This window comes from Geotrypetes seraphini, chromosome 1 (genome assembly GCF_902459505.1).
Source record: "Geotrypetes seraphini chromosome 1, aGeoSer1.1, whole genome shotgun sequence".
In the NCBI taxonomy this organism is placed as follows: Eukaryota; Metazoa; Chordata; class Amphibia; order Gymnophiona; family Dermophiidae; genus Geotrypetes; species Geotrypetes seraphini.
In genome coordinates this window covers 224,557,018-224,581,617 of record NC_047084.1, presented here as the reverse complement: position 1 = coordinate 224,581,617, position 24,600 = coordinate 224,557,018, and the positions used below count along the sequence as shown (strand labels likewise).

Below are 24,600 nucleotides of genomic sequence, written 5' to 3'. Positions count from 1 at the left end.
CAGGCGCTATGACCCCTGTGAGCCATGAGCCATCTCAACAGACAGCCGATCATGGGCCAGAGGAAAAACAAAGAATATCCTCCAGCGACCAAGGTTGTACTAGCGCATCTACGCCTTTGCTACCAGTTTTGCGATGGCAGCTGAAGAAATGATCTGCTTGTTTGTTGGTTGCTGATGCCATGAGGTTGAACGTAGGATGACCCCAGTGCTCTACTAAGCAGTCGAATGCTCAGAGGTTAGGGACCATTCCCTGGGGTCCAGAGTCTGGCAATGGAGATAATCTATCTAGACATTGTACACCCTGGCCATGTACCTAGCTGAAAGCGATCCAAGGTTGTTTTGCTGCCCACCAAAAGAAAAGCTGGGCCTCTGTGTTCAGAGTTACACTCCTGGTGCCCTCCAGGCAATTGACATAAGCCATTGCTATGGTGTTGTCCAAAAATATACACATGGTCCACTTCTGGAGAAGATGCCCGAAGCAAAGGAGAGCCAGTCGAAATGCCCGAAGCTCCAGGCGATTGACTTCATCTTGGAGAGGAACCACTGGCCATGAACTGTACAGTCCAGAGAAATAGCACCGCAGTTGAAGAGATGGGCACCCATTGTCAGAATCACCCACTCGGATATCCAGAGGGGAAGTCTCCTGGACAGGGAAGGCTAGATTGTGCTGAGCCTCCACTGTCCAGGGGGAGTCGTGTATGCAACAGGATCCATTGTGGACTATAGCAGGAAAGAAGCATGGCTTGCAGTGGGTGCAGGTGGGCTCTGGCCCAAGGAACCACATCAATCGTTGCCACCATAGACCCCAGGATTATCCAAAAAGTTCCTGATTAACTGGCGAGCTTCTCCTGGTATGAGTTACACTCCTGGTGCCCTCCAGGCAATTGACATAAGCCATTGCTATGGTGTTGTCCAAAAATATACACATGGTCCACTTCTGGAGAAGATGCCCGAAGCAAAGGAGAGCCAGTCGAAATGCCCGAAGCTCCAGGCGATTGACTTCATCTTGGAGAGGAACCACTGGCCATGAACTGTACAGTCCAGAGAAATAGCACCGCAGTTGAAGAGATGGGCACCCATTGTCAGAATCACCCACTCAGATATCCAGAGGGGAAGTCTCCTGGACAGGGAAGGCTAGATTGTGCCGAGCCTCCACTGTCCAGGGGGAATCGTGTATGCAACAGGATCCATTGTGGACTCCAGCAGGAAAGAAGCATGGCTTGCAGTGGGTGCAGGTGGGCTCTGGCCCAAGGAACCACATCAATCGTTGCCACCATAGACCCCAGGATTATCCAAAAAGTTCCTGATTAACTGGCGAGCTTCTCCTGGCATGATGTGGGCGGGAACACCTTGTTCTGACCCATGTAGAAACGAACTCCCAAGTATTCCAATTACTGTGTCAGCTCACGGTGACTCTTTTGAAAGTTGATCACCCAGCCTAGGTGCTGAAGCAGCTGGATGTCATGGTGAACCGCCTGCTGCCCGTTGGACTCCAATGGGGTCCTGATCCATCAGTTGTCTAGATATGGGTGGATCAGAACTCTTAGGGTTTGCAGATGAGTTGCCACCACCACGGTGAAGGTCCTGGGCACCCACACCAGCTCATAGGGCAGTGCCACAAACTGGTAATGCTGCTGTAGAACATGGAACCTCAAGTATCTCCTGTGTTCCAGAAAGATGGGAACATAGAGATAGGCCTCCATCAGGTCCAGAGAAGCTAAGAATTCTCCCGGGGTTATAGAGACGATCACCGAGCGTACCATTTCCATCCTGAAACAAGGAATCTTTAGGGCTGCATTGACAGCTTTGAGGCCCAGGATTGGCCTCCAGTCGTTGGAGCCTCTCTTTGGCACTATGAAGTATATTGAGTATCTGCTGGAGCCCAAGTCGCACTCTGGAACGGGTTCTATGGCTACAATGTCTAGCAACCTCTGAACAGTGGCTTCCACCCAGGCTGCCTTTTCCAGCTTCCCTGCTGGGGTGTCCAAAAAAGCTCAGCCAAGGGCTGATGAAACTTGAGCTTGTAGCCAGTCCTGAAGAACCTCTGAGATCCAACGGTCTGAGGTAATGGGCCTTTCTGCCAGTAAAATCGAGAGCTGCCCCCAATCTAAGGAGGAGCAGTCAGTGTCCTGGCATCAGAACCATTTCTTAGAGGTTGTAGCTGGATGGCTCCCCATGGGCTGCTGCTGCCTGGAACCTCCGAACCTGTTTGGCTGATTAAGAATGTTGCCCTGAGGAGCCCCCAAATGACTGATGGGAACATCTGAAGGGATGAAAACTAAGACGCCCCGATCCTCTGGCAAGGACTTAGGTTTACAGTCCTGCACACTGGCCTTAAGATTATCCAAACCTGTGCCAAACAACAATTGTCCTCTGAAGGGCAACCTGCTCAGGGTCACCTTAGATGATGATTACTGGACCACTGATAGATCCACAACATCCTACATGCCGAGGAGGCTGCCAACAGTTTTTTAAATATGTTGAATATGTTGTACAAGGTGTCCACAACAGCGGAGTCGTGAGGATAAGATGTCAATAATTCAGCCAGGGTGTAAAATTCAAGATGCACCTTACTGATTGTAACACTGCGGAGACTCGAAGACTTGACACTGACAGTGTTTCGGCATCTATTCCTTTGTCAAAAGTCTCAAAAGCTTATTACTCTATCACATGAATAAAGCATTCAACATAGGTCAATGCCAGGAGCAAACAGGGCAGTAACTACCGTATTTCCCTGAAAATAAGACCTACCCTGAAAATAAGCTCTAGCATGATTTTCAGGGTAGGTCTTAATATAAGCCCTACCCCAAAAATAAGCCCTAGTCCCTGGATTCACCGGCAGCAACTCTTCCCCCCACCCAGCCGAACCCCCGTTGACCCTCCATCCTTCCCTCTCATCCGAACCCCGACTGCGAACCCTACATACATGACATCATCGGTAACGTGGCAAAGGGAATCCCCCGGTAGAGAATGCTGCGAAGCCTGTTTAAAGTGCTGATGGCCCGACGCTGCTCTGGAGGGAGGTATGCAGGGATTGCGGTTGGCAGAGTTTGGCTGGGAGGGAAGGATGGAAGATCAGCAGGGGTTCAGCCGTGCAGCAGGGGGTGCTCAAGGGTTCTGCACAAGGGATGGAAGGGAAGGAACGATATAAGCTGGGCAAGGGTTCTGCTGCACAGGGGGATGGGAGGGAGGGATAGAAAGATGCTGCAGAAGGAAGGCACAAGGGGATGGGTAAGAGGGGAGGAAAGATGCTGCACATGTGGGAGAGAGAGGAAAGAGGAAGAGTCTGTGAGCATCTTGACAATGTCTGGATGATCAGGCAAAGAGACAGACTGCAATTTCTCACTACTCATAAGAGAGTACTCTGCAGAAGCAGACTGACCAATCTACAACTTCAATACCTGGAAGGATTCAGATCAAATCAACCAGGTTCATGGATTTGAAAAAAATCTCTGCACTGGGATCCTCACCGAGATCTCAACCAGATCTGGATCCTGGAGATTTGCGAGTAGTGCAACATCACCCAAAGTAGTAGTACCAGCATGCATGAGCAAAGGCATTGTCAGGGCATCCAGGATGTCCATGTCATCAGCCAGCAAAACGTGGGATACCATGGGGAGACAGGGCCTAATACCCATGTCCTAGGAAGGGGAAATTCCATAGTTGGTATGGATGCCAGAGAAGATGCAGAAAGCACCTTTTTCTTTGCCTATGTTAATAAATTCTGTGGAAAACCCATCCAACGAGGCGGGAGCTGACTCCTGCGGACCCTTCTTAGAACCTTTAGAGGACTTTTGCGCTTAAGACAACAAATCATGGCTGCGTTTCACTGGGGCCGCATGAGTGCTGTCCACAGGGCCCATTTTTTAATGAGCAGCAGGACCCCCTTCAGGGGTTGAGGGAACTTGGGCCAGAAGAGATTTTGCCCTCCTCCCATGCCACAGTGCATGTGGAACATGGCCATCCACTGCAAATAGGGCATGAATCTGAAGTATCCTTCCCTGGGGAGTCCATCTGAGTGGTTTTTCTTGCAAAATCGAAGCTTGTATTGGCAAAAAGCCCTTTAAATTTAAACCAGGAAAATCCAAGATGGCCACTGCGGGTGTAATTTTCAATAAAAAATAGCACGGGAAAAGCACAGGAACCCCCAGAACACAGTGATTTTTGGACTTTATGGGGGGGTAGGGGGTAGGGTTCACTCCCCAAAACTGCCTATAACTCAACTTTTGGAGACTCCCCAAATTGCTGAAAACAAGCTGTCAGCTCTGTATTCACTGTGCTATGCTGTGCTGTGCTGGATACTGCAGAAGGAGAAATTAGGTTCTTACCTGCTAATTTTCTTTCTGTTAGCCTGTAGACCGGTATAGTTCCTTTACGGATGGGTATTATACCTCACTGCTACCAGCAGGTGGAGACTGAGATCAAACTTGTATACCAGTATAGCTCCCCCCTTACTAATCCAGTCTGCCGAATAGCCAAGCAGAACCAAGGAAAATTCTTAACTGAAAACAGTAAAAGGCACTCCAAACAGGAGTGTAAAAACAACAAACATCGGTAAACAACTGTTGGAACATGTGTAGAATTGTATCCTGGAAAATAAAACATCCTCACAGCTCATCAGCTAAACTAGCTGAGCCATCGCCGCTGTTCTTAATTCTCCCTGGCCCTTGAAAAATATTAGAACCTGCCGAAAAATTTAAAATCTGCACGCGAGCAAAAACCCAAAATCACTACACAAAGACAGATAGGGTGGGGAACTATACCGGTCTACAGGCTAACAGAAAAAAAATTAACAGGTAAAGATCTAATTTCTCCTGATTAATATGAAAAGGAGAAACTACCTTTGGCAGAAAGGAAGGAACAGGCCTTAAGACAACCCGCTCCCTAGAAAACTCCAAGAAGGGAGCCCTATAAGAGAAAGCCTGCAGCTCAGAAACACATTTAGCAGAAGTAAACATAGAAACATAGAATATGACGGCAGAAAAGGGCCGATGGCCCAACAAGTCTGCCCACTTGAGAACCCTCCCTCCAACTAGTTTACCTACTCAAGGACCCTTCTTCCCTGGAGTATCTGTCGATTAAGCATAACTCCGTGGTTCTCCCACCTGTTTGTCCCATCGACTCTTGAAGTCGAGCACCAAGAAGATCACATTAAGACCGCTTCAACGAGCGGTCTTCCAACGGTTCAAAAGGAGGGCGAACTAGAACTGACAGAACCAGATTCAGATCCCAAGATGGAACAGAGGGTCGTACGGGAGGCTTGAGCAACTTGGCCGCCCGCAAGAAGTGAATCACATCAGGAATGGCAGTCAAACGCTGACCTTTCAATAACCCCTGAAAGGCAGACAAGGCTGCAAGCTGAACCCAGAGACAAGGCCAAGCCAGTCCCCTATCCAGGCCATCCTGCAAGAACTCTAGGATGTTAGGCAGGGAAGCGCGAAAAGAGACCACTCCATGCACAGAACACCAATCCTCAAATAAACGCCATACCCTCACATAAGCCCGAGAGGTAGAAAGCTTCTAGGACCCCAATAGAGTTGAGATCACTTTATCTGAATACCCTTTCTTACCTAGGCAATCCTTTTCAAGAGCCAAGCCGTAAGACAGAAGGGACCCGGATCGAACATTGGAATGGGACCCTGATTCGGAAGGTCGTTCAAAAGAGACAGAGGATCCACCACCAGATGCCTCACCAGATCTGCGTACCACGGTCATCGAGGCCAATCCGGAGCCACCAGGAACACGATGGCGAATTATCTGAAGTACTCTGCCCACTAATGGTTACAGAGGGAACACATACAACAGCCACTCTATTGGCCACGGTTGAACCAGAGTATCCAGGCCCTCAGCCTGACTGTCTCTGCGACAACTGAAGCAGGGTTTTTGGCGTTGACACTTGTGGCCATCAGGCTTAGATACCACTCTCCGGGATCTAGCATGTGACGACTTAGGAAGTTCGCTTGAACATTCTCCACTCCGGCTATGTTGGATGCTGATATTTCTTGAAGATGCGACTCCGCCCAGACGATGAGCACAGCCGCCTCCCGGGCCACCAGAGTGCTCCTGGTGCCCCCCTGATAATTGACATAGGCCACCGCCGTGGCATTGTCTGACAGAACCCTAACTGACTTGTCCATCAGAAAGGACTGGAAAGCTAGCAATGCCAGATGGATGGCTCTGGTCTCAAAGACATTGATCGACCATGAAGCCTTTTCCGTGGACCAGATGCCCTGAGCTGAGTGACCTAGATACTGAGCTCCCCAACCGAGAAGACTAGCATCCGTAAACAGCACCATCCACTGAGGCTGATCCAGACTCGCCCCTTGTACAAGATGGGGGAGTCTGGAGCCACCAATGAAGGCTGTCCCGAGCTAAACTCGGAAGCAGAACAGGGTGATCCAGACTGTGCCTCTGAGGCGACCACCTCCGAAGAAGAGCATACTGAAGAGGATGCATGTGGGCCCGCGTCCACCTCACGACATTGAGATAGACCACCATCGACCCAAGACTTGGAGGAAATCCTGTGCCTGAGGACACCGGAACGCCATAAGTAGGCGAATGTGAGATTGTAATTTGCTTACCCGGTTCTCCGGAAGGAAGACCTTCCCCAAGGTGGTGTCGAAAAGCACTCCTAGATACTCCAGTCACTGAGAGGGAGCCAGCCGGCTCTTTGCAAGGATGACTACCCATCCTAGTGACTGCAGAAACTCCACCACCCAAGCCGTGACCCGGGTGCTCTCCTGGAACGACTTCACTCGAATCAACCAGTCGTCCAGGTAGGGATGAACTAGAATGCCCTCTTTGCGCAACGCCGCCACGATGACCACCATCACCTTGGTGAACGTCCACGGAGCCATGGCCAGACCAAAGGGAAGTGCACAGAACTGATAATGTTGCCCCAAGATCGCAAAGTGCAGGAAAAGCGATGATGGGAGACCCGAATAGGAATGTGCAAGTAGGCCTCGGTCAGATCTACAGAGGTCAGAAACTCCCCTGGTTGAACCACCAGAATCACCGTCGAGTTTCCATGCGGAAGGAAGGCACGTGAAGAGCCCTGTTGAACCCCTTCAAATCCAGGACAGGTCCCTTCTCTCTTTGGCACCACAAAGTAAATCGAGTACCAACCTGTACCCAACTCCTGCGGGTGAACTGGAACCACCGCGCGGAGATCTAACAAGCTTTGAAGGGTCTGGCAAAAGGCCTGCTGCTTCCACGCCACCTGCGAGGGAGAAGCGAGAAAATGGTCTGGCAAGGACTGGGCAAACTACAGAGCATATCTGTCCCGAATCACCTCCAGAACCCACTGATCGGACGTGATGTCTGCCCACTTTGGATAAAAATCCCTCAGTCGGGCGCCCACTGGAACCAAGTCAGGCGCCAGCAAGGAGTCATTGGGCAGGATAGGCAACAGGGGACCTAGCAGGGGTGCTACCTGCCCCACGGCGGGCCCCATGAAAGGACTGCATCCACTGGAAGAATCTGCCTCTAGAGAGCCCAGAAGACGGAAAAGAGGCAGCCCCTCTACCAGGACAGAAGCGGCAGACATCATGCCCACACCCATGAGCAGCGCCACCTTGAGCCAGCGGCCTAGGTCTATCTTCAGGCAAACGAGGCACTCTGGAATCAGTGAGAGTCTGAACCAATCTGTCCAGGTCCTCACCAAATAAGAAAGATCCTTTAAAAGGAAACTTTGTCAACTTAGCTTTGGACGCCGAATCTGCCGACCAAGCGCAAAGCCACAAGGTATGGTGAGCTGCCACTCTAAAGGCCAAAGACTTGACAGAAGCTTGCATGAGGTCATACATGGCATCTGAGAGATAAGAAGCACCCAATTCAATTTTGGCAACTTCTTGCTTTTAGCAAGTCCCAATTCTCAGATTTATTGTCAAGCACATGCTGGGCTCAACAAAAACACACCTGAGCCACTAGCCTGCCACACATCGCTTCCTGGACTGACAGAGCTGTCACATCAAATCTCTGTTTAAGGAGGGACTCCAACTTACGCTCCACCGGATCCTTTAAGGCCACACCACCCTCAACAGGAACGGTATGCCTCTTAGAGATGGCCGAGACCACCGCGTCCACTACTGGCGACTTCAGAGTGTCCCTATCCCCTTCTGGAATGGGATACAGGTGGGCCATGGAACGCGCAAAACGAAAAGGGGCTTCCGGCACCTGCCACTGTGCGAGCATAATATCCCAAATATCCAGATGCATAGGAAAAGAGCGGGAAGTACGTGAGGGCCCCGACACGGTGTCCTCAAAGGGCAAAACCGAGGAGACCTGAAGAGTTAACTCATGAAGCTCTTCCCACTGAAAAATGAGCACCACTGACGCATCTTCACTAGCTGGGAGGGTGCTCGAACCCCTCACTGGCGGAATCCGGCCCCCCAAGAGGATGCTGGAAATCTCCCCAAGGGTCCAGGTCCTCATCATTGTCATCTTGCTCCTCTGGATAAAAATCCTTATCCCAAGAGACCCTCGGGCGTTTGGATGAGAGAAGAGTAGAGGGAGACAAAACTACCGCTGTGTGGAGCTGCACTGGGGAAGACATCGAAGGTAAACCACCCCCGGAGTGGACATGGAACTTCCAGCCGCCAGCACATAAGCTTTACAAAGGTGCTAACATAAATTTAGGGGGAAAGACCCCTAGCGGCCCCAAGGGACTTCCTGCCCCAATAGGGGACCCTGCCATACCTTGCCCCTGTATTTCCAGAACAGGGGGAAGGTCACCTGAGGTAACTGAAATGGAGGAGGTTCCCGCCGAAATTGGACCTGAAACCGCTAAAATCGGAGCTCCTGTGGCCTTCCATGTTTGAAAAGCCTGGGACTTTCCTGAGGCTAAGGAACCTACTAACGCAAAAAGGGAATCCCCAACCATTCCAGCGGCAAGGGAATCTTTTGCTCCCTGTCTGTTGGTGGCTGGGGAACCCTCCGTGTGGGTGTTGGAGGAAGCCCGGGATGTTGGGGGAAGCTCCAAAGCTGACTTGCGAGGTACATTCGGCTGGGTGCCATGGCTGCTAGCATCCGCTGCCGACGAGGCTACCCCACCGCTCCGGCCTGCACAACGCTTGCACAGGCTGGCTGCGAGTACCTCGTGTCTGGAGCACAATGAGCACTTTTTCCCTTTTTTTTTTTTTTTAATTCTTTATTCATTTTCAATAAGAGCAATACAAATTAAATACATTTTCCCTTTAAAAGTGCTCACTGTACTGAAAACTGCCCTAACTGAAATAAAAGTGCCAGTTAGATGAGAAAATACAGTAAAAAGGCAGTTTTAAAGGGAAATTAGCCCCTTAGACCATCACACCTCAGGATTTTTTTTTTCAACAGAACAGACTCCATGGTTCTCAAAGCTGGAGGGCTGACCAACCAGAGTGCTAGGCCACCGGCTGAGAAACGTCTACAAAAATGCGGGGAGGTGGAGGAAGGTGGGGGGAGGGACCCAGCACAAGACACGCTGGGTATAACACTCCCGAGGTTGGATGGATCCCCAAACAGGATCCATCCAAGCTCAATCCGGCACAAAAGAGGAACCAGGAGTCCAAAAACAAAGTTCCAACCGTTCTAAGAGGGGAGCCAAATTAGCCTTACCACCTACTGCCGGAGACTGAGGAAGACTGGATTACTAGGGGGGAAGCTATACTGATATACAAGTTTGATCTCAGTCTCCACCTGCTGGTAGTAGTGAGGTATACCCATCCGTAAAGGAACTATACCGGCCTACCAGGTGATACAGAAAGGAAGCTGAAACCGCTTATAGGGAGAGCCTTTGCCTCAATAAGTATTCAAACTGTACTGCTCGTCTTCTGACTACCCCTCTGGCCCAACTCCACTGGCCAGAGACCTCTGCCACCAACAGACACACCTGCAGATGAATGCAGTTGGCCTTAATCTCTGATACACTTCCACAGAGCCTGTGCTCAGAACCACTAGCGTACGAACCTGGGATGAGCAAGCTCCAAAGGAAATGGTCCCTGAGCCTTGAACATTACATTACATAGTATTTATTGACCGCGTAACCATAAGTTTAACGTGTTTACAAAAGATTACTAACAATAGTCACAATGCATGGAATAAAATGAATTAAATAGTCAGATATTTAGAAAAAATATAGGTTTTCAATTGTATTCTAAAATGTTTGTAAGAATAGGCTGTAAGCAGGAATGTTCGAAACTCTTTATCATGAAGAGATGCTTGGGACACTAACGTGTGATTTAAAAATTTCTTACTTTTGCAGCCTTGAACAGAAGGAAAGTTAAACAAGTGATGAGTTTTTCTACTGTGTCTGTAAGAAGCTAGAGAAAATCTATTAACCAAGTAAAGAGGAGCTGTAACATAGAGAGCCTTGTAACAAAAGCAACCCAGCTTAAACAACACCTGAGCCTCCGCAGGCAGCCAATGTAGCTCACAATAAAAGGGCTTGACATGATATTTCTTCAAGCTGTAAATCATTCTAACCGCTCTGTTTTGTATTAATACAAGTCTTGCCAGTTCTTTCTTGGTAATTGTCAAATAAATAATACAGTGGTACCTTGGTATACGAGCATAATTCATTCCAGAAGCATGCTCGTAAACCAAAATATTCGTATATCAAAGCGAGTTTCCCCATAGGAAATAATGGAAACTCGCTTTGATATGTTCCCACATCCCGAGGCCAGCGGCGTTGCTCTATCCCCCCCACGAGAACCGGCATTGCTCCCCCCAACGGCCCCCCCCCCCCGCAATCCGGCACCCTCCCCCCCACGATCTGGCACCCTCCCGCTGCAACCTGAAGTTCCCCAGACCCACCCGAACCCGCTTCTTACTTTCATCTGGCCTCGGCACCGGCATGTCCTGTGCGTTGGTGCCGGTGCCCGAAGATCGGCCTCCTCTTCTGTCCTGGGCCTTGAGCAGAACTTTTCAATAGTGATAAAATGTTTTTTAAAAATCAATTTCTAGAGATTATGGAACTCATTTTCAAAGCACTTAGACACACAAACTACCATAGAAACCTGTGGTACTTTCTGTGTCTAAATACAGTAGAATCTCAGCTAGCTGGCATTCAATTAAATGGCATTCTCAACCCAAAAATTGTCAAAAAAAAATTGTTTCTCGTGCTCCTAAGACAACCTCCAAAGTGGTGCTCCTGACCCAATAACCTCCCCTTCCCTCTAGTACATTACTTCTGACGTGGTAGAGAAAAGGCCTTGCCGGGACTGGTCAGAAGCTGCCTGTTTACTGGTGTTTCCTCTGCTCGCCGGCTGCTGCTACATCGTCAGGTGAGGGAGGGAGGAAGGAGGGAATGGGGTTGTCAGGACCGGCTATACTGCTTTAGAAACGGAGGGAGGGAGAGAGATGGTTGTCAGGACCAGCTCAACTTCTTTAAAAACGGAGGGAGGGAGTGGGTTGTCAGGACTGGCTCAACTGCTTTAGAAACAGAGGGAGGGAGGGGATTGTCAAGACCGGCTCTGCTGCTTTGGGTAAGGAAAGGAGGGAGAGAAAGTGAAAGAAAAGGGGGGAAAGAGTGTGACCAAAAAAGAAGGGAAAAAGATGCTGGACCCACAAGTAGGGTAGGGGATGATATAGTGAGGTGGGAAGGGAGACACAACTATTTCTACATTAACTCTCAAATAATCAGAAACTAGAGTTATACATAATCCACCAATTCCCATGGGTGGCAGATAACTGAGATGATACTGTACTTTGAAAATGAGCCCCTATATCTAATAAACTCCCTTTCTGCAACTGTGAGGTTGCAAAAGAGAGAAAAAAAGGAAGCAAGGAAGTGACAGCAGTGATATCCACATAACATCTAAAAGCATTTTATTTTATGCAACAAAAAAAATTAAATATGATCTTGTGCACAAAAAAATGTACACAGGTGTTTATGCCAAATAAAACCAGGAAAACAATGTTCTTTAAAAAAAAAAAAGAAAAGAAAAAAAAAAGAACCTTACGGGGAGACAAAAATGCTAAAACCAGACTTAACTGCAGTTAGTATATGCATAAAACTGAGGGGTACACAGATCCAACTTTCCTTACAAAGCTTCCAAAGTTCAATTTTTTAAAAACTGACTTTTTTTACACACATCATTAATATAAATCTGGTGAAGGATATTATAAAACCGAACGCTGGTTTGTTATACTCCTTTCATATGTCAACACAACCCTTTGGAGTAAAAACAAAATTGATAAATGTTCTATAAAACAAAACATCAATATGTACATTTATTGCAAATTATATTAAAACTAAAATAAATGGGGAACAATTAAAAAAATTGAAATGTCTACTTGCAAATCAACAATTGATTATTTTCCCACTCTGATAAAAAATCAGAAAGCAACATTTATAAAAATTGCCACCACTTGACTTTTCGTAGCAAGGGACCAAAAAACTGTACATTATTTTTTTTTTTGCCCCTATTTTCTTGCTGAAAAGTTAGGGCAGGTGAAAAATTATACAGAAAAGAGTCTCTAAGGGCAGGAGCAGAGGGAGAGTTACCAGTATTCTCCCAGCTTCTCTACAAATTCACAGAAAAGTGTTCTGTAGAATATTTCCTCACAAAGAAACAGTCTAGGCTCTGCCGATAAAATTTCTTAGACTATGGATGTTGTATGGGTCTCCTCCTGCTCTGACTTTGCCAAACAAATGATGCAGTGTGAAGGTTGATGGCTGTATAACAAATTAGGAAAAAAAGTCTTTGTACATAATTGAAATGGGGCCACATATTAAGCAATTTGCTTAATTATTGACCTTCCATTATCAAACAACAAAAAAGTCTATTATCTCTGAGAAACTATTATGTTTAGGTGCTTTATGCTTCTGCTTGCACAGTTTATGCTGAGGATGTTGGATAGTTTTCCTTCAGTTTCCTAGGCTGATATAGCTGTTTTTTTGGAAGTAGGTTTGATTTTGTAGATGAGATATCTGAATCCTAATTTCTGAAGAAGCTTGAAACATGCCTTTATTTTTTTTTCTGAGGATATTTTTGGCCTTCATTTCCTTCCTTTTCGAGCACATTTTCGTTTTACCTAATAGAGGGGGAAAAAAAAACACAAAAAATAAATATACCAATTACTATTGTCATGCCAAAATTATCTTTACCTGTTATGCAACCTTATTGCAGAGCTCCTTAAAACATTCACACTATTTAATTTGCCCTTGACACACAATGCAAGGAAGGAAAGGAAGCTGTGCCCAGCATGCTGGGATCTCAATCTAGGAACCACAGGATTCCTTCAATGACAATGCTCTCGCCCCATTTAATAATCCTGATGGCTAACTCAAACTTATGCCCAAAACCTCTGTGGTCCCAGCAGAGATATCAGTATATTATTATTATAAAATTGCTCATCTCCCTTTCATTTAACTTGCAAATGCCACATTGTACCAAGGCTTGTAAAGATTTAGGGTAGGGGTTCTCAACCCAGTCCTTGGAACATACCTAGTCAGCCAGATTTTCAGGATACCCACATAGAATAGGCATTATATAGGTGTGTCTCAAGAACTGGACTGAGAACCCCTGGGCTAGTACCATCTCCTGAATTCAGAAGCTCAGTACAGCATTTCTCCTGGTTCTGTTCAGTTGCTTCTTTCATAAATGAATATTATGGTGTGCTTTATGATCAAAATACTACTTATGTTTTCTGTTTACTTGCCTCTCTCTGTACTGACTGTTATTACCCCAGAGCCAAAGCATAGCATCAGATGGTGTGGACAAGGCCTGGGATTGGTGGATACCGACTTGGTGATGGACAATGAGAATCCAAAGGCTGACTACCCAGAAATATTGAGGTAGAGCAAGGCCTGGGAGCCAAACCAGCCAGATTGGCAAAGCATGGCCTGAATTCTGTGTGGGGCAACCTGAGCTCAAGTGCCCAAATATGGCTGGTATGAAAGTATTCAAGCATCCACAAACTACAGGGTAACACTGCTGGCATGAGCTCATGTCTGGATATAGGGTAGGAGGTGGCCTTTGTGTGTGTGTGTATATTCTATTTATATTCTATAAAGTGTGTGCTAACGTTTACATGCCAAATATACAAACAAGTGATTAGAATACCAGCATGTGTGCTTGAAAATGCCAAAATCTGACTAAATGCTATTCTACAAAAAAGGCACTTACATGCAGTGATGTATAACCTGAAGAAAAGCATAGACACAGGCAGAGTCTGAATGGGGTGAGGTAATATGTGTAAATAGAATACTCTAATTTGCACACATTTCCGCAATTTAGGTGCAAGCATTTAATACTAGTTGTGTGATAGTGTAAGTGCCTGCACATAAATTATGGATGTACTCGCATCTATCTATCTATATACACACAAATATATATTTACTTATTTTTTATATAGATAATCATCTAAAAAACTATTCTGAAATAGTTCCAAAGACTCCAAATATTGTAGGATTTTTTTTTTTTTTTTTTAAATTAACAGATAAAGTCTGCTGCATTTTTAAAGCAGCATACACTACACAGCAATCTGAAATATGTTCATGTGAACTGCCTGTTGCACCTGAAGGATGCCTCTCTCTGCTAGCTGCTCTGTCTCCTGGCTGCTCTGGCATGCTTTACAATCATCCAGATCTGTTGGAAAGTTTCCTGGACTCGACTCTATCTCCCACAAGGAATCTCCATCACTGCCAAGAATCTGGCTGCTGAAAGAATGGCACAACTTCTGTGAAAATAGTTCTTTTAACAGCTGATGCTAGTTTAACGTGACTTTATTTTTTTCATCAAAACGGGACATCTATTAATTGTCAATCCCACCCCCAATCCCACCCTAGCCCTGCCCCCAATTTCTTCCATTCATTTTTCATGTACACATAATATCTTATTAATTCATAATGGTAACCATAAAATTAAAAAAAAAACCACAAAGCACACTATACGCAGAGAAAATGTTAATTATCATTTATATTTGGGGGGTTTTCAAAGATGTCAAGGCAGATAAAGCACAGTTACTTACCGTAACAGGTGTTATCCAGGGACAGCAGGCAGATATTCTTGACTGATGGGTGACGGCACCGACGGAGCCCCGGTACGGACAATTTTAGAGTGATTGCACTCTAAGAACTTTTTAGAAAGTTCTAGCTCGGCCGCACCGCGCACGCGCGAGTGCCTTCCCGCCCGACAGAGGCGCGCGGTCCCTCAGTTAGTATAAGCCAGCTAAGAAGCCAACCCGGGGAGGTGGGTGGGACGCAAGAATATCTGCCTGCTGTCCCTGGATAACACCTGTTACGGTAAGTAACTGTGCTTTATCCCAGGACAAGCAGGCAGCTATTCTTGACTGATGGGTGACCTCTAAGCTAACAAAAAGAGGGATGGAGGGAAGGTTGGCCATTAAGAAAACAAATTTTGTAATACAGATTGGCCGAAGTGACCATCCCTTCTGGAGAATGCATCCAGACAATAATGAGATGTAAAAGTGTGAACTGAGGACCAAGTAGCAGCTTTGCAGATTTCCTCAATAGGAGTGGAACGGAGGAAAGCTACAGATGCTGCCATTGCTCTGACTCGATGGGCCGTGACAGAACCTTCCAGTGTCAGTCCGGTCTGAGCATAACAGAAAGAAATGCACGCTGCTAGCCAATTAGACAACGTGCGTTTAGAAACAGGACGTCCCAATTTGTTCGGATCAAAGGACAGAAAAAGTTGGGGAACTGATCTGTGGGGTTTCGTACGCTGCAGATAGTAAGCAAGAGCCCTTTTACAATCCAAAGTATGCAGAGCTTGTTCCCCAGAATGAGAATGAGGTTTTGGAAAGAAAACCGGTAGGACAATGGATTGGTTGAGATGAAATTCCGAGACAACCTTGGGGAGAAACTTTGGATGTGTACGCAGAACCACCTTGTCATGATGAAAGACCGTAAAAGGTGGATCTGCAACCAGTGCATGAAGCTCACTGACTCTCCTGGCAGAGGTAAGAGCAATAAGGAAAAGTACCTTCCAAGTGAGAAATTTGAAAGGAGAAGTAGCTAAAGGTTCAAATGGAGGCTTCATTAAAGCTGAAAGAACCACATTGAGATCCCAGATAACCGGAGGGGCTTTAAGAGGTGGTTTCACATTGAAAAGCCCACGCATGAACCTGGATACCAGGGGATGAGCTGAAAGAAGTTTTCCATGGACTGGCTCATGAAAAGCTGCAATGGCACTGAGGTGGACCCTGATGGAAGAGGACTTCAGGCCAGAATCAGACAAAGAAAGAAGATAATCCAACAACGTCTCCACCGCTAGGGAAGTGGGATCAAGATGATGAAGAAGACACCAGGAAGAAAACCTCGTCCACTTTTGATGGTAACATTGTAGAGTGGCTGGTTTCCTGGAGGCATCCAGAATGGAACGAACGGGCTGAGATAAAAGAGTATCAGTCGAGTTCAGCCCGAGAGATACCAAGCCATCAGGTGTAGAGACTGGAGGTTGGGATGCAGAAGGGTTCCCTGCTGTTGCGTAAGCAACGAAGGAAACAGAGGAAGAAGAAAAGGTTCCCTGGAACTGAGTTGAAGTAGAAGGGAGAACCAATGTTGCCTGGGCCACCTCGGAGCAATCAGAATCATGGTGGCTCGTTCCCTCTTGAGCTTGAACAAGGTTCTCAACATGAGAGGCAGAGGAGGGAAGGCGTACAGGAACAGATTCGACCAGTCGAGGAGAAAAGCATCTGCTGTTAGACGGTGTGGAGAGTAAAGTCTGGAGCAGAATAGGGGCAGCTGATGATTGTGAGGAGCTGCAAAGAGGTCTATCTGGGGAGTGCCCCATTGATTGAAGATAGAGTGCAGAGTTACGGGATCGAGTGTCCACTCGTGAGGTTGGAGAATTCTGCTGAGTTTGTCTGCTAAGGAATTCTGTTTCCCTTGAATGTATATAGCTTTCAGGAAGAGATGATGATCTATGGCCCAAGTCCAGATCTTCTGGGCTTCCTGGCATAAAAGGCGAGAGCCTGTCCCACCCTGTTTGTTGATGTAGTACATCGCAACCTGATTGTCTGTGCACAACAGAAGGACCTGAGGAAAGAGAAGGTGTTGGAAGGCCTTGAGGGCGTAAAACATCGCTCTGAGTTCCAGGAAATTGATTTGATGTTTCCTCTCCTGGGCTGACCAAAGACCTTGAGTCTGGAACTCGTTCAAGTGAGCTCCCCATGCATACAGAGAGGCGTCGGTGGTGATGACTAGTTGATGAGGAGGCTGATGGAACAGAAGACCTCTGGATAGATTTGAGGATACCAACCACCATTGCAGAGACTGACGAAGAGATGATGTCACAGATATGTGTCGTGAGCAAGGGTCCGACGCTTGGGACCACTGGGTCGCAAGGGTCCATTGAGGAGTGCGCAGGTGAAGACGGGCATGAGGTGTGACATGAACTGTGGATGCCATGTGTCCCAAGAGCACCATCATTTGCCTTGCTGAGATGGACGGCAGAGGAAGTACCTGGTGACATAGAGACTGAAGGGTCTGAAGACGATTGGATGGCAGGAAAGCTCTCATGAGGAGTGTATCTAGGATCGCTCCAATGAATTGAAGTCTCTGAGTGGGAATGATATGGGATTTGGGTAGATTGATCTCGAATCCCAGAAGTTGTAGAAACTGGATGGTTTGGTTGGTGGCCAGAAGGACCGCTTGGGCAGAAGTGTCTTTGATCAACCAATCGTCCAGGTAAGGAAATACATGCAGGTGGTGAGAGCGTAGAAAAGCCGCCACCACAATGAGACATTTGGTGAATACCCTTGGAGATGAGGCAAGACCGAAGGGCAGCACCTTGTACTGGTAATGACAATGATTGATCATGAATCGGAGATATGGTCTTGAGGTTACATTGATCGGTATGTGAGTGTAAGCCTCTTTGAGATCGAGGGAGCATAGCCAGTCGTTTTGATTTAGAAGGGGATAAAGGATGGCTAAAGAAAGCATCTTGAATTTTTCTTTTACTAGATGAATGTTGAGATCGCGAAGATCCAGGATGGGTCTGAGATCTCCTGTCTTTTTGGGAACTAGAAAGTAGCGGGAGTAGAATCCCTGCCCCTTTTGATCTAGAGGAACTTCCTCTATAGCGTTCAGAAGGAGGAGGGATTGGACCTCCTGAATAAGGAGGGCTGATTGAGGACTGTTCAAAGCAGACTCTTTTGGCAGGCTTTGAGGTGGGAGAGTCTGAAAGTTGAGAGAGTAGCCGTGGTGGATGATGTTGAGGACCCATTGGTCCGAAGTGATTACTTCCCACCGGCTGAGGAACAGAGAAAGTCGACCTCCTATTGGTTGAGGCAGGAGAGCAGGAATAGGGATACTGGCTATACTGCGGAGAATGAAGTCAAAAGGGCTGTGACTTTTGCTGAGGAGGTTGTTTTACAGCTTGTTGCTGTTGCTGTTGTCTGGGAGGCTGACGTTGCTGTTGTCTCTGACGCCTAGGTTGTTGAGCAGTGGTAGGCAATGGACGGGCTGTGAAACGGCGTTGATAGGCCGATTGCTGCCTGTATGGTCTTGGCGGAGGAGGCTTCTTTTTATTTTTGAGCAGGGTATCCCAGCGCGTCTCATGAGCAGAGAGCTTTTGTGTGGTTGAGTCCATGGAATCCCCAAAGAGCTCATCCCCTAGACATGGGGCATTGGCTAACCGATCTTGATGGTTAACATCAAGCTCGGATACCCGAAGCCAGGCCAATCGACGCATAGCTACTGACATTGCTGTCGCTCTGGATGTAAGTTCAAAAGTGTCATATATGGATCTCACCATAAACTTACGTAATTGGAGAAGAGACGACAAGCATGTGTGAAAAGCGGAATGCTTTCGTGAAGGAAGATATTTCTCGAAAGAAGCCATGGTGGTAAGGAGATGCTTTAAATAAAAAGAAAAATGAAAAGCATAATTACTAGCCCTATTAGCTAACATAGCATTTTGGTAGAGCCTCTTACCAAATTTATCCATGGCCCTTCCTTCTCTGCCAGGAGGGACAGATGCATATACACTGGCTCCTGAAGTCTTTTTAAGGGTGGATTCGACAAATAAGGATTCATGTGGTAGTTGAGGTTTGTCGAACCCAGGAATGGGAATTACCTTATATAGAGAATCCAGTTTACGTGGGGCCCCTGGGACAGTTAAAGGAGTCTCTAAATTCTTATAGAAAGTTTCCCTCAGGATGTCATGAAGGGGAAGTTTCAAAAATTCCTTTGGAGGCTGATCAAAATCAAGGGCATCCAAAAAAGCTTTAGACTTTTTGGATTCAGCCTCCAAAGGAATGGACAAGGACTCACACATCTCTTTCAAAAAACTAGAGAAAGAGGAAGTGGCCTGTTTGGAGGATGGGTCAGGGACAGCCGAATCCTCCTCCTCTGAGGAACATTCTCCTTCAGAAAGAAAGGGTTCCTCTGAGTCTCCCCACAGATCAGGGTCCCTTACATGGGAAGAATGGTCCCGAGACTCAGGTGTCGACGTTTGCATGTGTCGGGTTTTGCGCATCGACTTACCCGACCTCATCGATACCGTGTCCGGAGAAGTTATCGGACGCACCGGTGCCGAAGTCTGCACCGATTGATGGTGAGCTCTCGGCTCCGGTGCAAGGACTGGCATCGATACCGATGAGGTTAGGTGAAGCGGTACCGAAACAGTGGAAGCGGTTAAAACGGGTTCCACAATCGGTACCGATACAGGTTGTTCAACAACCGGTACCGATGGCTCGGTGCGAACTGGCACCGGAAGGTTCGGTGTCATGATAGCAGGAAGGAGTCGTTCTAATTGCTCCTTCAGCTGCACCTGAAGGATGGCCGTAATGCGGTCATCGAGGGATGGCACCGGTACCGCTTTTTTCTTCTGCGGTACCTGCGGTGCCGCTCGACGCCCCGGAGATGAGGAGCCCGATGTCGAGGGACTCACCTCTATAGGGGCGGAGCGCTTCCGCTGGCGTCGAACCGGCGGCAGGATTGGGCTCACTGCACTCGAGGCCGGAAGACGTTCCAGCGGGGAAGGCTTCTTAGCCGGCTTACCTGACTGTTGGGATGCCGGTGTGGAATCACGCGGTGTCGAAGACGAGGGTGCCGACTGAATCGGTGCCGAAGCCGGAGTCGAAGGAACGGGGTCGGACATCTCGGCACCGAACAACAATCGCTGTTGAATTAAGCGATTTTTTAAAGTTCGTTTTTTCAAAGTAGCACAGCGGGTGCAAGAAGAGGCCTGATGCTCAGGACCCAAACACTGTAAACACCAGTTGTGTGGGTCCGTGAGAGATATAGGCCTAGCACACCGCTGGCACTTTTTAAAACCCGGTTGAGGGGGCATGAAAGGAAAAACGGCTTCCGCCAAATCGAAGGCCGAGGCTTCGATGGTGGCAGAAGGCCCCGCCGGGGAAAACCGAAAATTGAAGAAAAAAATGAAAGATTTTTTTTTTTTTTTTTTAACAAAATAAAAGAAAGAAAAAAGGCAAATTAAGCCAAACGTTTACGCGAGCGGGAAGGCAAGTTAGGAAAAAATTTCAACAGCCGTTGAAAACGCGTCTTCTTAGCTCCGCGGAAACTAAGAAACTGAGGGACCGCGCGCCTCTGTCGGGCGGGAAGGCACTCGCGCGTGCGCGGTGCGGCCGAGCTAGAACTTTCTAAAAAGTTCTTAGAGTGCAATCACTCTAAAATTGTCCGTACCGGGGCTCCGTCGGTGCCGTCACCCATCAGTCAAGAATAGCTGCCTGCTTGTCCTGGGATAACTTTAAAATATGAAATGTTACCTCAGTAACTACAGAAAAATAGACAAATATAGTGCAAAATATAGACCGCAGATATAAATTTTCAAAACTTGACACATTTTGATCACTAAATTAAAAATAAAATCATTTTTCCTACCTTTGCTGTCTGGTGATTTCATGAGTCTCTGGTTGCATTTCCTTCTGACTGTGCATCCTTTCTTTCCTTCTGCACTCAAGCCCAATTGTCCCTTTCTATTCCCTCCTTCCTTCCTATGTCCTTAATGCTCCTAGTGCCTCCTTCCTATATCCTTAGTGCTCCTTCCCATGTCCTTAGTGCCTCCTTCCTATGTCCTTAGTGCCCCCAGTGCCCCTTCCCATGTCCTTAGTGTCCCCAGTGCCTCCTTCCTATGTCCTTAGTACCCCCAGATTCAGTGTAAGTTCTCCTTTGTTCCAGGTCTCCCTCTCTCTCCCTTCTCTGTTATGATTTTGCCTCTCTCTGCTCTTCCTCAGGGTCTCTCCCCCTCTGTCTGTACCTCCCATAGTCCTGCATCTGCCTCCTGTCTCTCCCCTTTGGTCCAGGCCTCTCTCTCTAGTCTTTCTTATGCTTGCAACCCCCCCTTCTCTGCCTCTTTCTCTCCTTCCTTCCTCCCTCCCTCCTTCCTATGTCCCCCTCATTGCCTTCCAGCCTTTGTCCCATCTCCTCCCCCGAAGCCAGCCAGCCTGCCTGCCTCCCTCCCTGCTGAGCCAAAGGCAGCCTGCCTGTCTGCCTCCCTCCAATGCCAAAGCCTGGCCTACCGCCGATTCACCCCCCCCAGGTCTGCTGCCATTTCTTGGCTGCTTGGCTGGTCTGGAACTTCCTCTCCGAAGTCAGAATTGACATCGGGAAGAAGGCTTGTGGATTGGTGCCTGTACCTTCCTTTTCTTCAGTTGCAGTGGATGGCAAACTGAGGTAGTGGCGGTGGACCGGGTGGGGGTTTGAATTGGTGGCAGGCTACAGGCGCTGGAGGGAAGTTGGCTTTGGTGCACCAGGAAGGGAGGGGAAGTGATCGCCTATCCCGTTGTCCCCGTGCACAGCTTCAGGACGCTGTCTCTGAAAATGGAACATTTCGGCGTCCTGAAGCTGTGTGTGGGGATGGGATAGGGGATCTAAAAACGGTACAGTCCTGTTCAAAATGGGACGTATGGTCACATTATGCTAGTTACAAGAGAAGTGATACAGCACAGATAAGGTGGAGAAAGCTACAAGAAGATCTTCCACATTTCTGTTACCAACAGCCAGCAAGGGGGCATTGTCTGATCAGTGTAACATTGCTGTTTCAAAAGAGCAAACAGCAAGTAGCTGTTGAAATATGGGCAAGTAAACAGATGAGTTGTAATTGTGACTATTTTTTATTGAATTTATTGCATTCAACCTTGTACAGCCAATGCTCTTGAAAAGGCAAATTATAAATTTTGTATTATACTGCATAAGGTGCTGCCCTGGGACATATATATTACATGGATTAGTATGAGGTGCTCAGATCTTTCACGCTTGAATGCATGATTTTAAAATTTCCACCTTCTGTACAAAATATAGAACTGTAAAAACCAAAATGCTTATTCTTTTGATATATACAAATGAAAAGCTCTTGTCCTTACACTAGAACTGTATGGGAAAGCTTATAAAACATAATGATTAAAATTATTGGTTTCGTTGCCTTTTTGAGGAGTGTGCTGTGTGCACTGAGATCTTTTTTCTTCATATTATTACGGTTGTGTGGCAGTATCATTCCTGTCTCTTGAAGGGAGTAGTTTGTGTTGAATATATTGGTAGTTGAAATCACTCATTATTATTGCGTTACACCTTTTGTTAGCATCCCTAATTTCTAATGACATTTCAGCACCTGTCTGTTCATCCTGGTGAGGGGGGCTGTAGTACAATCCTATTATTGTAAGGGTGACAGACCTTTTTGTGAGGCAAGTAAGTAAGAGAAAAAGAAGGCTGCTTTGGTTCTCAAAAGTAGTAGCTCAGAAGGTAAGGAATAAGAGGTCAGCTTTCATAAACTACAAAAGATTGCAGAAAGAAGAAGACAGGCAGAAATATTTGGAAAAGTTAATAGAGACTGGTCGAGTAGTCAGGAAAGCAAAAATACAAATGGAAGAAAAAAATTGCTGATATGGTAAAACAGGGAGACAACATTTTTTTAGATATATCAGTGACAGGAAGAAGTGCAAAAGTGGCATTGTGAGACTCAAAAGTAAAGAGATGAAATATGTAGAAGCTGATAAAGAAGGCTGAATTGCTTTTTTATCAATATATATTTTCTTTATTTTCTTTAATCTTTATTCATTTTAAAACCAGCATAAAGTGCAACATATTATCAATCAATTAACTCAATAGACAGCACTCAATCCCTTTTAATGATACAATAAATACATAACCCAATCCCCATCCATCCTTCCTAAAAGTGTAAAAACATTTAACATAATGCAAATGAACAAGATAAACAACCTTGCAATCCAATAATAAATTAATTACATACCCCCCTCTCACCCACCCATCCTGGATGCATATAATCAAAGGGCTAAATCCAATAATCAATCTTTACAAAATTTTGTCAGTGGGTCCCAAACATCCTTAAATTTTTTATAATGTCCCAATTGTATTGCTCTCATATGTTCAAATTTATAAGTTTGGCACAAGGATTCCCACCAAAAACTTCGGTTCGAGCTGTCTCTTCTCCTCACCCCTATTTTAGGGTCAGGGAAGATTTGTTTCTTCTCATAATCTCAATGGAGACATGAGTTGCCATTCTAAGTAAAGCCAATCAGGGAGATGTTCCATGAGCTCAGGAAGGATCCAATACATACCCTGACACAGTATATAGGCCTGATGGTACCTATAAAAATTTGGGAAATTTACCCCACCTGCTTCAATTGGTTTCTGTAAAGATACTAAAGCAACTCGAGCAGTTTTACCCAGCAAAATAAATTTAGTGAAAATGCTATTCAATTTCTTATAAAAGGACCCCTGAGGGGTCACGTGATGCCATGAGCGTGTGAGGACGCATCCTTACTCGCTCCGGGGCCACCCTGTTTACCTGACAATAATCGCCGATTTTTTGAAGCCTCCTTTCAGCTGTTTCGACTCCAGAACTTGATCGGGGTGCATGGACAAATATTTAACAAGATCACAGGATTCCATGCAACCCAAATCCGCTCGCAAAGATCGTGAACGAGCGCGGCCTGGGGCGAACAAAATGGCGGCGAGCCCCGCGACGGCGGTCTCGAACCTCACTGAGACCGCCTTAAGTGATATCAAGGACGCCTTGGCGCAGGTCTTGGGGCCGAAGCTGGAAATCATTACGGCACAAATCAACAACGTGGAGACTCTGCTGGCGGCGGCGGCGACTCGAACGGGTGAGCTGGAGCAACGGGTCTCCACGTTAGAAGACACCTCTGTGACTCAGAGCACAGATTTGGAGGAGTTGCGGGCGCAGGTTCGGGCGCAGGCTGAAAAACTGGACGATTTGGAGAATCGTTCCAGACGCTCGAACCTGCGCCTGCTGGGAATCCCAGAGTCGATCCCGGACCGTGACCTGCTGGGGGTCCTAGAAACATGGCTGAAGGAAGAATTGCCTTTTCATTCCTCTCTGGGGCCCCTCCGTATTGAAAGGGCACACCGCTTGGGCCGTCGTCCTGATTTGGAGACCCGGCCACGTGTTGTCATCATGAAGGTGCTCAACTTTCGCCATAAGGTGGAACTGTTACAACTCTATCGGAATAAACGTGATGCCTTGAAGTACGATGGCTCTCTGATCAGAATTAGCCAGGATTTTTCTCTGGCTCTGCAGGAACGGAGGCGACCATTTTATTCCCTCTGCACACAACTGTCTGAGCTTAAAGTCAGGTTCCAGTTCAACTATCCGGCTCAATTGAGGATCCTTCACAATGGTGTCTGGAAGACCTTCCAATCTTCTG

At 46.9% G+C, this 24,600-nt stretch overlaps 1 protein-coding gene across 5 annotated transcripts in view; it reads right to left on the bottom strand.

The window, feature by feature from the left end:
• Positions 1 to 11,788: 11,788 nt before the first annotated feature.
• Positions 11,789 to 24,600, bottom strand: part of PDS5A (PDS5 cohesin associated factor A) — a 645,453-nt gene continuing 632,641 nt past the window's right edge. For 3 of the 5 annotated variants that reach the window (XM_033947170.1, XM_033947134.1, XM_033947153.1), the window contains exons 33-34: positions 14,500 to 14,641; positions 11,789 to 13,014 (exon numbers count right to left, since the gene is read on the bottom strand). In XM_033947170.1, the coding sequence (XP_033803061.1) occupies positions 12,979 to 13,014; positions 14,500 to 14,641 (178 nt within the window). In that variant the 3' untranslated portion in view covers positions 11,789 to 12,978. The remainder of the gene's footprint in view (positions 13,015 to 14,499; positions 14,642 to 24,600) is intronic. The other 2 variants (XM_033947143.1, XM_033947161.1) reach the window with 2 other exon arrangements.